This window comes from Mus musculus, chromosome 10 (genome assembly GCF_000001635.26).
Source record: "Mus musculus strain C57BL/6J chromosome 10, GRCm38.p6 C57BL/6J".
In the NCBI taxonomy this organism is placed as follows: Eukaryota; Metazoa; Chordata; class Mammalia; order Rodentia; family Muridae; genus Mus; species Mus musculus.
The window spans coordinates 26,979,425-26,993,832 of NC_000076.6; the positions used below are offsets into that span (position 1 = coordinate 26,979,425).

General features: G+C 39.5%; 1 protein-coding gene and 1 long non-coding RNA gene across 5 annotated transcripts in view; one reads left to right on the forward strand and one right to left on the reverse strand.

The window, feature by feature from the left end:
• Positions 1 to 1,860: 1,860 nt before the first annotated feature.
• Positions 1,861 to 14,408, reverse strand: part of Lama2 (laminin, alpha 2) — a 635,907-nt gene continuing 623,359 nt past the window's right edge. For all 4 annotated transcript variants that reach the window (XM_017313815.1, XM_011243134.1, XM_011243135.1 and 1 more), the window contains 7 exons: positions 13,979 to 14,091; positions 13,489 to 13,678; positions 11,382 to 11,537; positions 9,892 to 10,045; positions 7,366 to 7,496; positions 4,867 to 5,089; positions 1,861 to 2,228 (listed from right to left, as the gene is read on the reverse strand). In XM_017313815.1, coding sequence (XP_017169304.1) covers positions 2,071 to 2,228; positions 4,867 to 5,089; positions 7,366 to 7,496; positions 9,892 to 10,045; positions 11,382 to 11,537; positions 13,489 to 13,678; positions 13,979 to 14,091 — 1,125 coding nt within the window. In that variant the 3' untranslated portion in view covers positions 1,861 to 2,070. The remainder of the gene's footprint in view (positions 2,229 to 4,866; positions 5,090 to 7,365; positions 7,497 to 9,891; positions 10,046 to 11,381; positions 11,538 to 13,488; positions 13,679 to 13,978; positions 14,092 to 14,408) is intronic.
• Gm40618 lies at positions 2,770 to 3,619 on the forward strand. Its single transcript, XR_871562.2, has 2 exons — positions 2,770 to 2,993; positions 3,287 to 3,619. It is a non-coding gene; the product is annotated as a predicted gene, 40618 (long non-coding RNA).

Below are 14,408 nucleotides of genomic sequence, written 5' to 3' on the forward strand. Positions count from 1 at the left end.
GGATCCTGTGTTCCTGGAACATATTAGAGCTCATGGGAGTGAAGCTTCTTCTGGGTGTTATGGGACTGATTGTGGAGTTAGCGCCCAAGTTCTGCTCACAGCACACGCCCAGACAGGAAGGAACCCATGCCACTAATTGGGTGAAGTTGCTGGGTGCCTGGTCCCTCTGGTCCCAGTTACTTCAGGTGTTGGGGCAAATGTTTTGTCCTCCTCACCTCTGATCTATTGGGTTTTTTGTTTTGTTTTGATTTTTTGTTTTTTAATTTAAGGAAGGCATCTTTATTTGTTTTTATCTTACTAATTATCCAGAATAAACCTAATAATTTATACCAAGATCCACTGCAAAAGTAATGGTTGCCTTTTCAAGACACATTGAATTTCAAATAGTTTAATTGCTCAAAGGCTGATTAAGAAGCCACTATACAATATAATTTTTTATGTGTTTGAAAATAACCAAGTAGGACTTTCAAATGAGTATAAAACTCAGTTGGCATAGTTCATGATTTTTTCTTTAATAGTAATGATTTTCTTACTGGGAAGGATTCTTAAAACCCTCCTGTTTGATACCAAATCAAAACTATTGTATCTGACAAGTTTTTTTTTTTTTTCTTCTTCTTCTTTTTTCTAATTCTTCCAGGAAATAGCTTTCAAACCCGAGCTTAGGTTGAGAATCATTTTCAATGGAATGAAGACATGTGGACAAATCTTACAGAACAACTGGAAATGTGTGGTATGTACTCACCACCACAGTTAAGAAAACAGCTCCTTCATTGCCCTGGTGGATAACACCAATAGAGGAGTTTACTCTCCTGGAGCTCAAAGTTTTACAATGAGTCAAGTTTCCTGGTCCTTTACATCAATCTGTGGGTCGTAACCCCTCTGGGGATCAAAGGACCAATTCATAGAGGTGGCATAGCAGATATTCTGCACATCAAATATTCATATTATTATTCATAACAGTAGCAATGTTGCAATTATGAAATAGCAATGAAAATAATTTCATGGTGGGGGAGTCACCATAATATGAGGAACTGTATTAAGGGGTTACAGCATTAGGACAGTGGTAATTGAAATATTTCCTTTTAAACTTGATGAGTGAAATCCTGGTTAGTCTTGATTCCCACACTCATTTGAAGATGACTGAACTCTCTTTCACACACACATATACACACACACACACCCCAAATATTTTTTTGGTAGGAGATGAATTTATGCGGTCAGACTACATCTCAGAAAGATTCAAGGAGAAATGTATTTGAAGTTTTTGGTGGATTGTCTCCTGATAAATATAAATGCCTTTCAGCACGCTTTCTCTCCATCTGAGTGTAGGTTGTAACACCCTCTTATGAACCTAGAGTTCACAGATCTCAATACAGTAGCAGGAGCTGTAAGCCTCATTGTCATTTTGCAGCCTGGCTCTGGCTTCCTCTCAAAGCCTATAAATCATTATCAAACAAGAAAATCAAGTAATCAAGCTTGCTGGCCTGAGTCTGATATATACTACTAACTTCCAGCATGAAAAGGTATCTGACTATAACACTAGTTAAATGCTCTAATAATGAACTTGGACTAGGCAAATGCTTTTGCACATACAGAGACTGGAGGTCCTGATTGCTTCTCAATCACAAGTATAAAACCCACTCCATCTCAGCAGCTTGAACACAAGGCTAAAGGTGACAGGGAACATATTTGGAAGAGGATGGCAGAAGTATTCATAGGTGTCTCTTTTTAAAGTTGCATCCAGAAATTATATGAGCTTTTAAAAAAAATTGTTTTCAAACGATGACTTCAAGTCATGTTTCAAATTCATTTCATGCTCAGTTACCTTTCATCTTTAAAATCATACAAAACATGCACTTATTTAGAATGAAATAATTGGTTTAATAATCATAGTCTTGAAAAGGGACTTGAATTAAAATTCAGTCTGTGGTATGAAATATCACCATCTGACACCGTGCAGAAAGAATTTTATGTATATGCACATTAGTTTTATTAATATGATAGGAGTGTATATTGTTTAACTTGATATACTTGTTTTGATGAATTCTCCTCAGGATTGAACTATCTTTATTAGGTAGTCGGGCATGATACAGGTTGAACACCCCTCAGTTCCAGGGCCTTGGCAAAATTAACCTCCAGCGGTTTGCCAGTGCCTTTGGTGAGCTTCAGAGATCGGATGCAGCCTCGGAACCTAATGTTGGTGGTCAGGCCAAACTGATTGAGGCCACCTGAAAAGACATAAGAAGATTTACTTTTGTTTCTTGACCTTACAAATGCTGGAGATCCAGCCCAGAAGCCTTGTTCATGCTGCACAAGAACCCTACCACCAGGTCGACCATTGTTTCCTCAGCCCCACTTTTGAAACATGGCTACATCAAATGCTTACAATCACATTTCCAAGTCAAATCTCTAGCTTGAGATTGACTCGGAACACTGTCTATTGTACACTGGGTGATTTTGCTTGGAGACTTGCTAACTTACTTGTAGAGAATTCTTAACTTCTTAACTTCTTAAGAGTTACGTTATAAAGTATGGAAACTTCAATTTGATTTGGTAGAAACAGATTTAAAGTTATACACAATTATAGCCAAGCCTGATGGTGCATTCCTATAGCACCAGCACACAGGTTGAAAAGGAAAACCCAAGTTCTAGGGTAGCCTGGGCTATACAGTAAAAGCCTGCTTCAGAAAAATAATAAATAAGGAAATAAGTTGTGGTGGTTTGAATATTCTTGGCTCATGGGAAGTGGCACTATTAGGAGGTGTGACCTTGTTTAAATAAGTGTGTCATTTTGTAGGTGGGCTTTGAGGTTTACTAGGGCTCAAGCTCTGCCCAGTGAGGAAGGAACTTCCTCCTGGCTGGCTGCAGAAGACAGTCTCCTTCCTCCTGGCTGCCTTCTGATCAAAATGTAGAGCTCTTCCTTATAGCATCGTTTCTGCTTGGATGTTGTCATGCTTCCCACGATGATGATAATGGACTGAATCTCTGAACTGGTAAGCCACCCACAATGAAGTGTTTTCCATTAGAAGAGATGCCTTGGTCATGGAGTCTCCTCACAGCAATGAAAACCCTAACTAAGATACAAATAAACAACAAGAACCCTCCTAATAAATCTTATACAGTTGTGTTTAATGATGCAAAGAAATTAATAAAATACTTCTAATATTAAATTAGGACATGGGATGTTCTAACACCACAGTAATAAAACCCCAAAATGTTCTGTTGGTTGGAAGCTTATGGAATTCTTTTTTAATTAACAAGGCTTACTTGTTGCAACACAATTCAGGAATGAAACTGTGTGAAGAGAATTCTGAGTGCTAGGAAGAACACTCTATGAAAACAAGAAGAGTCTTGTGTCCTTGTTTTTTTTTCAATTGTTCTTGGCGTGTATCTGAGCTCCTCCCAGGTGCAGAGGATAGAGGTGAGCTGATTTCAGAATACTCCTTGTTGCCTGCTGCTGTTTGTTATGCAGTTAAATGGTTGAGCTGGCCTTTGTATGGAAAAGTACTTCTGCCTGTGTGTTGCTTATCCCTGTGGTTGAATACCTTACTCATGTGATTTTTTTCTTGACCGTCAGAGTATAAATTGCTTGATTCTTTGAATAAAACTGACGATTGAATTATTGTTTACTCTGCCTCATTTTCAGCCCTGCTTTCCCATGTTTATGACCCCCAACTTGAGCAGTAAACAGACACTTTTCTCCTCAAGCCTGCTAGGTCCTTGGGAGGATCTTGCTTCATAGCCTGTCGGCAGAGAGGTACACTGTCTCCCTCAAAATATTATGAGTTTATTCCTGATAGAAGTATTTATTTATGTAGCCTAAAATTTTATTAATGTTTTAAAAATGCACAGTTGTGGACTTTTTTAAAAAAGAAAACCAAAATAAAACCAAAAGCAGGATCTGCAGGGATGGCTCAGTGAGTAAGAGCTGCTTTTCCAGAGGACCAGTGTTCAATTCCCAGCACCCACAATGATGCCTCCCTCTCTAATTCCAGTCCCAAGAAATCCAATGCCTTTTTCTACCTTTCCCAGGAAGCAGCCAAGCACACTGGGCACAGACAAAACACCCATGCACATTAATACAACTTTTAAAATGGAAAAGCCAAAAGTAATTCTGGAAGGAGACCATCCATCTCCTCTAATATCTTTTGTCCTGCCAACCCTATGCTGAATACTGCATACTCTCTTTTCTTACACAGAGTCCTTCTGCCTAGGAAGCAATAATAAGCTTTTCTTCCAAAATGTTGAAATCTTATTCCAGGAGTCTGTCACTCCAGTGTTCATGATGAAAGTAGCCTCATTGCTCAGCAGCTCCTGCTCCTGGCTTCTTAGGTAACTCTGGAGTTCATATGTTGAATTTAATGAACCGAAGGGTTGTTTTTTTAATGCAGATTTATTGCTTAGGTTCCCTTGTAATATGGATATAAAGTCTTTAATAACCTATGTGGGAAATTAGCTACATTTAACCTGGAAAATTCCAGAACCAGAGGAAATAAGTTGGACAGCATTTTATGATTCCTCCAATACATTCATTTTAAAACCAGGAAAAAAACCATCACAATCCTGGCTTCAACTGCTTTATATCTTTTATAAGGCAAATTCATTTCCTTTAGCTTGAACCTCCCCTTGGATAAAACTTTGGGGGGTGATTATGAAAATTTCAGTCCCATGTGGTTTAAATAAATGGTCTTCTCATTTTACACACTGGAAATTTTAGGCCAAGTATTATTTATGGAAGGAGATTCTAAAACTTAGAAGCAAGTGGCCTTAAGTACACATTCGTAGACATACTTATACAAATATAAATGTTTAAAACCACAAACATAAGGAACAAAGGACATGTTTGCTGGAGTACCCAGTACTCACCTGGGAAACCGCCAACAAAAACAGGGTCGTTTGTATCAGCTGATGTCGATGCTGAGTTTGGGCTCTGGGCATCCACCTGGTTCCCATCTACCACCAGCTCAAGACGGTTTTTGATCTTCTTGGCAGTGACTTTATGCCACTGTCCATTGCACATGTGGCCTGGGATCCCAGCATCATAGATTGCAGTGAATCGGCCAGCGCCATTATCCACGTGGAACATAAGCTGGAAAGTAGGAAAATGAGCTGTCATTAGGTGACTTCAGTTGAGGAAATCTCCACAGTCCACACAATGAAAATCAGAGGCTGAAATGAACACAACTGGGGCCTAGTCAACCTTCTCGAACATTGAACAAAGTTTGGTCTGAGAAAGAGCTCAACTAGTAACGTGCCTGACATGCAGAGAACACAAGCCACTACACACTTTAAACCAGCTAGTTTATTTAAATATTCAATTCTGCTTATCTATTCCTGTGTGCATCCTTGCCTCTGTGTTCTTGGATGTTTTACTCTATTGTTTATGGGAAAGTTTGAGGAATAAGGGAAGTAGAGGGAGGCATGGAAGGTACACTTTAGATTATCATTACTTTGTGGGAAATGTCAGCATCACAGGATGGAAATAATGGGCACAGTTGAAGTACATTTGGTCCCCAGATCCAAGGTGAAAAACCTGGATGTGGCAATCAAGGATTCAGAATCTCAGCACCAGGGAAGCAAATTGGGGTTCCCTGGCCATCCTGCGTACATGGCTTCAAACCAGCAACAGATAGTATCTCAAACTGTAAGGTGGCTAGCTCCTCAAGAACAGCACTACACACACTCTTCTGGCCTTCAATATGTGTGTGTATACCTGTGTGCAGGTGCACATGTACATATAGGTACACACACATACACACACACAAATTTATCACTGCCTGTGTTAGTTGTCAGGGTGTGTGGTGGTGTTTCAGAAAAAAAAACCACTCTAGTCCTGTACCAAAATAGAACTAATCCACACAAAGCTTTCCAGCTATACATCTTTTTGGAGTATGAGGGTTCTTGGTGTGAACCTCACAAAACCTTCTTAGGACATGCTGCTTCAAGCAACTCATTAAAGAACTTTTCAAATATATTTTAAAGTATTGTTTTAAATGTAAGCTTTTGATGCTTTAATTATGTTTTTCTTTCTCCTCAATGGTTTTCATTTTATAAACAGGGTTGAGAGTCACATAAATTACTTTTTGGGGCAGGTTTCATGTCACAGGTGCCAAAGACCCGAGCCAGAAGGCCAGTTAAATTCCCAACAAGGAAAAAAAAATGATTAAAAGTTCTTGTTTAAATGAGAAAAATCTGGTTTTAGTAACATGGCAAGATCCCTGAAATTTGAGACATCAGAATTCTTTTGAAGCTGATGAAGAAAAGGAACATGTTGAAATATTAAAAACATTAGTCAGCCAGGCAGTGTACTTGACAAGGTGGACAAAATAAATGTTTTGTTTAAAAAAAGATTAATAGGTCTAGGAGGCATTTGCAAAATATATAGTATTGTAAATATTAGTGTTTGGAACACAGAGTGGAGTTTGTAAAAATGACATTTCATTCTACGAAGAGCCTGATGGGAAATCACATGACAGAGTAACATGTAAATGGTAAAACACTACATGCAAGCAAGGAAACTTGAAAGAGATGCAAGGAATGTTGGCTTTGAAATTGGAACAAAACTAGGCAATTTTGTCCATCTGTTCATTTTTTTCATCCTTTTTACCTATAAACACCTGGATGTTTTTTTTTTTTTCTGTTGTTTATGGGATGGTTTGTGCAACATGGCAAGAATGTCAAGGGAGGTATGTTTTAAATCATGTTTCCTGAGCAGCACCAACACCCCAGGGTGGGAAATAGAAACACATTGGAAGCACAATCTTCATGAACAAGCCAGTTAGAAAATCTGTGACATTTCTTGCTTATTCTCCTCTTTTAAGCTGCTTTCTACATTGCAAAACACAATCAGCTCATCTCCCTACAGTTTTATGTCCATGGATAAGGAGGTATTTATGATTAGATTATTGGTTGTACATTTGCCTATGTTTGCTTTTTTGAGGGAAAGTATCTGAGTGCTTGTAAGTGAAAATCAGAAACTGGTATGTTGCTGGTCTCAGTGATGTAGGGTTGATGTAAGAGGTAGGCTTGTTTCAGATTATCTGAACCACCTCCTTTCTCACTGCACTAGTAATTTTGTGCACTAGATGCATAGATGGAAATGTCCTTGGAGCATCGCACTGAAAGCTGGGCATCCAAAACTACTTGTTCCACAGTTGGTCAACACAGCTGTGGTGCAGTAGGATTGACACATTTAAAGTATGGCCAGTCAGTGCCCAGGACGGGTGTGATAAAAGTGAACACAGATTGTGATGGCCCAAAAGGATGAGAAAATGGAACCCAGCTCTCTTGCAGTGAAGAAACCTCAAACCAGAGCTTTGAGTGGGGACCCCAGTGTAAGGAGAGAACACTCAGATATTTACTCACCTTCTCGTCGATCATTTCAATACCCATTCCATCCATCTTCTGACTGCTGACTCCCAGGAGGACCCCAGTGGGTCTTGTGGTACGGAATTCAAATTCCACAAGAAGGTCCAATCCAACTTTGAACCCACCAACTGGGGAAAAAAATATTGATTAGAGTTTGGGGCAAATCAATTTCAATCTGTGGCTTCCCCAGCTGTGTACTTTACATTCTTGGTTGGTAATGCAAGAGACTAGGACTTCAGACTGCTCATAGTTTTACTCTTGGTACTACCTAGGAGTCTGGCACACAGTGGAGCTTTAATCATTAGATAACCAAAATGAATGAGCACACACTAGGGCTGAATCAAGGGCTCTCGAAGCCAGGTATGAGAATTTCCAAAGTCTGCTGGACTAAGGAGAGCATTTCAATGAATATGCAATAAAATTTTATTCAGACACTCTAAATGGCACCACAGTGATTGGAGTGAGTTCAGACAATCCAAAATATTTTATTAAATGAAAGGTTGCAAATGTAATTTTTTTATGGAAAGATTCTAGGACACAATCTTTTCTATTTAATTCGGATTTTTTCATTAGACATTTTAATATTTGACTCATAGATTTAGGCCTTACATAAGATGTTAATATATTTCATTTAGTAATAAAATGATTTCCTAAGAACAGCCAAGATGACATGAACTCCACAGAATATTTGGAAAGCACTCAAGAAAATTCTATCCATGCTTACCAGGTAGGCCATAAATGCCACATATGACCACTACTGTCCTGAGAAGGGTAGTACTTACAATGTGCTAGACTTTTTGTTCTCCCATGAATCTTGATGAGTTTGCATGGAAAAAGTTGGATAGATTTAAAGCAAAAATTTAAAGGGTAGAAGGAATGAACTGTTCTGGAAAATAAAATGGCAAGCGAGAGGTAAAGAGAAAGGAATGGCATAAGGTGTTTCAGCTGAAGAAACAGTGATGAGGTGAAATGATATCCTGCAATTGGGTGGCTGGGTGGCTTTTAAGAACAGAGATATTGACCCTCTCACATTGAACATGTACAGTTTCCACCAAAGTAAGCTGCAGCTCTGACCACCCATAAGTCTGATATAAATTGTATTTCGCTGTGAGTTGAAGGGATGGGAATTGCTGTTAGAAATTGGAGACGTGATTGTTGTCATTGTTGTTCCAGTTGTTGGTCTAATACCAAGAGTAGGTAAGGATGACAAGTGGACCTATCAGCCACAGAAGCTGAAGCCTGGCATCAAGCCTGGTTTAGAGAATGGCATCATAGCCACTTGTGGATTTGCAGAAATCTCGGAGAACTTTTTGACTTTCACAGCACATGACATGACTTTTGGATGACGTCATAGCCTCCAGTGTTTCCACATCGGACACATCCCTGTTTTTCAAAATTCTGCCTCTGCTTGTGTTAGAGGATTCTAATGTATACTTCACAACTCTGCATAGAAGTATTAAACTCATCTAATAAAGCTTTGCTCAAATATCTGCTTCTCTATAAACCCTTTCAAGACTTCCAAACAAAATTCATCTTCCTTTGAAATCTGCAGAATATAGTGCATCTTTTGCAGTATTTAAAAATTACTTTTCTTTTTTTTGTGATTTCTCCTAAAATTTAATTTTTATTATTGATAATATACTTCTAAAGGCAGAAATTAAATCTTATTTTCCCATTTCCTATAATTAGCAGTCACACATGATCTGTTCCTTATTTTTTTTCCCTCATGAACAAATATGTGGGACTCATGGTCCTGAATATTCTCTTGTAGTGGCTAATGCAAAGGATTTTATGTGAACAGAGATTACTCCTTATTTTCCTTTCCAATGTGATGTTCAATTTCAATGATGCAGACATATATTGGAAAGTGATACTTAATGCCAAGCATAATGGTATCTTTTACAAATGGGGACCACTGTGCCTGTGTGCATTTGGGTTTGCATGGGTGCATGTGCCTGCTTGTGTGTGTGTGTGTGTGTGTGTGTGTGTGTGTGTGTGTGTACGATGAAATGGAACCCAGAGAGGACTTTTAAAGGAAGAATGAAAGATGGTATCTCATCTCCTGAAAGTTAGAGAGCACTGGAAAGGAAAACATTCCATGTGAGCCTTCCTTCTTGTGTAGTTAGGTTCATTTGCTGCCATTGTTCTCCAGGGAAGGAAATAGCACAGACTCTCCAAATAACCTTTCTTTCTAGTACTTAATGTTTTTTCTTAAAGCTTTTATCAGAATCACTCACGTGAATTTTTTGTTGTAGGTGTTGGCTTGCTTTGGCTCTTAAAGACGGAACTTAAGACCTCAATCACGCTAGCCATGTGCTTTACCATTGAACTATAGCCCCTGCCCCCATTAACCACATGTGAATGTTTTAGAGGTCGTTTTTGTTAGTTATAGAAACTAATATTTGTATTAAATGAAGAATAATAGCTCAGGACCCTGTGGAACTATCATTTTTTTGACCCAGGCAAGAATTCAGCCTTTATGTGTCATGAATATTTAGCAGAAAGGAAGCTGAAGTAGCTTACCTGCTTTAGCAAAACCGGTTCCATCAAAGTAAGTCCCACTCTCTGCATTCGCAAAGCATGTCCCAACGTGAAAGCTGGAGGTAGGCTGGTCCAGATCAACAGGGGCTTGTTCCATGTGAAGATTCCTAACACAGCCATCCAGGCTGTAAGTCACCTGAGCATTCAGGTCAGAAGGGACAGATGCCAAGTTTAGCAATGTTGTGCTTCTATGTATAGTATAACCCCCTGTGGGGTACACTGCACACAGTCATTAGCTAGTTGTTCTAGAACATACCTAAAAGCTGCCTGGCCCTGGACCTCTGTAGACCAGACTTCACAGCACAGGGGACAGAAATCCAACATCAAGTTTGTCTACTGGGATGCATCTAACTGTGACCACTATGGCCTGATATTCTGAGGACCTGGTCACACACAGCATGTGCTTATTGACGTGCCAGAGCTGTGAGCTTCTATCTAAGGATGGTAACTTTCATCTCCTCTTATATTCCCTGACTTCATATTTCTATGAATAATTTGTTAACTATCAATGAATTCAGATGTGATCTGTTTCAATTTCCACTAAAATAAGACAATTAAATTTGAATCAGTTCTACTGTCTTTGGAACAAAAAACCTAATGGCCCTTTCCCTAAGAAAATACATGTACAAATCATGAAATTTTGTATAAGATATTTTAGGGATGATGGAATTTAGAACCAACTTAACCCTATGCTCTCTGATCCACTATAGTCCATTGGCTTTAGAAATTCAAGTTGATCATTTTTGCTACTATCACCCCAGACTCTTTTGATAGATAGGCAGCATATCCTATAGTTATGCAGAGGGTGATTTGTATTATGCATACAAACACACACGAGGGGTGGAGGGAGGGAGAGAGAGAGAGAGAGAGAGAGAGAGAGAGAGAGAGAGAGATCTCCAATGACACTTGCTAAGCAAGTAGAGAAGTGTAGCTGCTTGTATTATGGATGCTAATTACATTTCCCTCCAAAACTGCTTACAAAAGTGTCTGCACATAGCTTCTTGGAACCTGCCTCCAGTTGTTTCTAATTGACAAATAAAAATGCCAACAGCCAATAAATGGGAGGACAGACAGAGGTGGGCTTTGAGAATTTCCAGGGCTTGGGACAGGGATTGAAGAAGAAGAAGACCCACCATGCTGGGAGAGGTGGAGGAAAGGAGAGACACCATGCCTGAGAAGAGTGGACGGCTGAGAGACATAGCCACTATGTGGGGATCTAGGAGAGGACCGCCCTGAGGGCTGCCCAACTGGGTCCAGGGCAGCCAAAGTAGAATATAGAATTTAGTAACTAATAACTACGGGTTATCAGCAGGAGAAGGATTAACCGGCATGGAGGTTAATGGAAGGGCCCACTGTTTAAACCCTATCACGATATAAAAGCTGTACACACACACACACACACACACACACACACACACTTATGCAAAAGTCACTAACTCTATCAAATAACCAACAAGGAATTAGACACTCACTGGACCAATTCTGCGTGTGGTATAGTTGATCGGCAATCCACCGACATACAGAATCCCCACGACATCCAGGATGTCAGCTTTCTTGGGACTGATGGTTTGGCTGGAGGCATCATCCACATAAAGAATTCCCTCCTGCTTCACTCTCACAATCTTAATCTACAAAAGGAGGAGGCATCATCAATGCTAATCTTGAACAAAGCCAGAAGGCAAAGAATTTTACTGGTAGTTCCAAGAAAAAATGATATCGCTTTCATTTATATGAGTACACTGTAGCTGGCTTCAGACACACCAGAAGAGGGCATTGGATCCCATTACAGATGGTTGTGAGCCACCATGTGGTTGCTGGGAATTGAACTCAGGACCTCTGGAAGAGCAGTCATTGCTCTTAACTGCTGCGCCATCTCTCCAGCATAATCATGGTTATTGAAACAAGGTTTATTATATAGTCTAGGTTGGCTCTGAACTCAAGACCCTATCACCGCAGTGTCTCCAGCACTAGTATACATCACAGAGCTAGGTTCCCAGCTTTACCATTAGTACTGTGTTAATTTGGATGAGTAAAAACTGGGCTCCTACTATATCTTCACTTATACATAGTATTCCTTTTTGTGCAACATTACAGGTAGGAAGATGAGGGCAGGGGAGGAGAAAGGCTACTCCTGTGGCAGCTGACTGGTCTGAAGTCAGGGTGGAAGATATAAACCTAAGACCTGTGAACTCATGAGAGAACTGTATGAGAGAGGGAAGAAATGTGAGGCTTGACGGTCACCAGATGATGTAGACCTTTAAATGCTGGGGCATAAGAGTGCTGGAAAAACAAGTTACAACAGGATTAGACTAATATAGCACCACATTTTAAACCCATCTATTTTGATTTAGGAAGTAGGTTTTTTTTTGTTTTGTTTTTTTGTGGGTTTTTTTTTGTGTTTTTGTCTTTTGTTTGTTTACTTTTTTTTTTTTACTTTTACAAATGAAATCTGTCCTTACTATTAAGGCTAATTATCCTACATAAATTGCCTTTCCTAATCTCAACTTGGCGGTCCATCAATATGTCTATTTTTTCCCCTCAAGTGTTATATTTACTCTTCTTTTAGCCGAAGAACAGAAGAAACTGACAAAATCTCTCTGACCAGGAGCCTCATTTGCAACATTTTTTCTCAAGTCAAAAAGATCTCACTTCTTATTTCCAGGGTAACAAATTGATTGGCTTGAGGTTTATATTGTAATTCTATTTCCTTCCATTTGTTGGCTCTCTCTCCAACATGACAAGCCAAAGCAGGTTAATATATCAAATCCAACATCTACTAATATTGTACTCTGAAAATTAAACTTTTTATTGGTCTACCTAGGGAAACTTTACTTAATAGGCTATCACAGGTGCAGAGGCAAATTTCAAGAGTTTATTTTAATCAGGCCACATATTTATCTATCTGCAGTCATGCCAAAGAGGAGTAAGTTGGCAAATGAGCCTTCTGTGCCCACAATAGCACCAGGTCTGGATGTAAGGCCAACGTTTAAAGTTGTTGCCAATGGCTTTGGATGGAAATGGTGCCTTGAGGCCACTATGCTTGGTCTTGGGGAGATTTTCAGTCTCTTGATTTTCAGATCAGTGTGTGCTTGGGTGAGGGCTAAGTCTTAGAGCCCATCTTAATGTTTCCAGCTTATACTTTGGTCATGTATTGTTTTCTTAGTAGAGAGGAATGTATAGTCTTGGAAAAAACATTGTTTCTCTAAGCTGAATATGGAAGCCTCATGATGAAAGCACTCTGTTGTTGTCTTCTCATTCCGGATTAAACCGATGTAACCATCTGCTATGGCTTGAGCCTGGTTTTCTGACAGTTGCTTGGGAACATAGTTCCATTACCAAGGGCAGGACTCTGTAGTATCACAATAAGCCCATAAGTGATGAATCAGAAAGCTACTCACATCAAGACATGTTCTCAAGCTGTGGCCTATGTACACACCTCTGGCCATTTGTCTGGTCTCTGCCATAGTTCTGTGACTCTAGAGTTAGGATCTGCATTAGCGCAACAGTTCTGGCAGGGGACAGTCTATGCCTGTCTCGAGGATTCTTCTTAGAAGACTACCTGCATTCTGGGACTGTTACCTTGTGCCACTGGCCATCGTTGATTTTTGTGGGGATCATGGTGCTTGTGTCCCCACTCCCCAAATCATAACTGAAGTACGGGAAGCCATTCCTCAGCTGAACAGTAGCAAAATCAGCATGATTGATCCGAGCCATGTAGAAGAGCAAGCCTGATTCAGCTTCAGTTCGTACCTCCAGCTCAATGGTGAGGCTGCAAAATACAAATGTGGAAAGAAAATGGAAGACCAAGAGTCTCGTTAGGCTAAAACAAAATGGTTTCTACAAGGATATATAAGGAGGATAGAAAATCTGAAGCAGAGGGGATGTCTAGAGTTACGAATCTTCTATACTTGAGTTCAAGGCAGGCAGAATTCTTTTTTTTTTTTTTTTACTTTACTCAGAGAATTAAAAAACAAATCTCTAACACTAGGAATTTTACACATAATTGATGAGACTTGATTAAATGTGAATATTCAGCAGCTCTTGTGCCGTGTTGCAGAATAATACATACCGATTTTTAACTTTGGTGTCATCAAAAGCAATTGCAATGTGGCTGTTTCTGGAAAGCCCAAACTGCTTGCTCCCTGTCAGAAGAGCTGGTTCTGATTCTGCAACACAAGGGCCCTGAGAAATACCAAGGACAGGAGATGAGATCATGGCCAGATACACGGACAATGTTGCTGTTGGAGTGTATTTAATGTATTCCCTTCCTGACCTTGAACAATGCAGAATTCCCTAACACTAAAACCCACCTCTTATTTATTTCTGTAATATTCAGGACAGGTACTTATGAAATGCTCAGTGAATTCAAACTAGTTTTCCTTAGTAATGCCTTGGGATTGCTAAAGGAATGTGTTAAAAAATGTATGGATACATTTATATTTTCCTTACTCTCTAGGGAAAACATTGCTTATATTTCTGGGGAAGCTGCAATTCCTTTT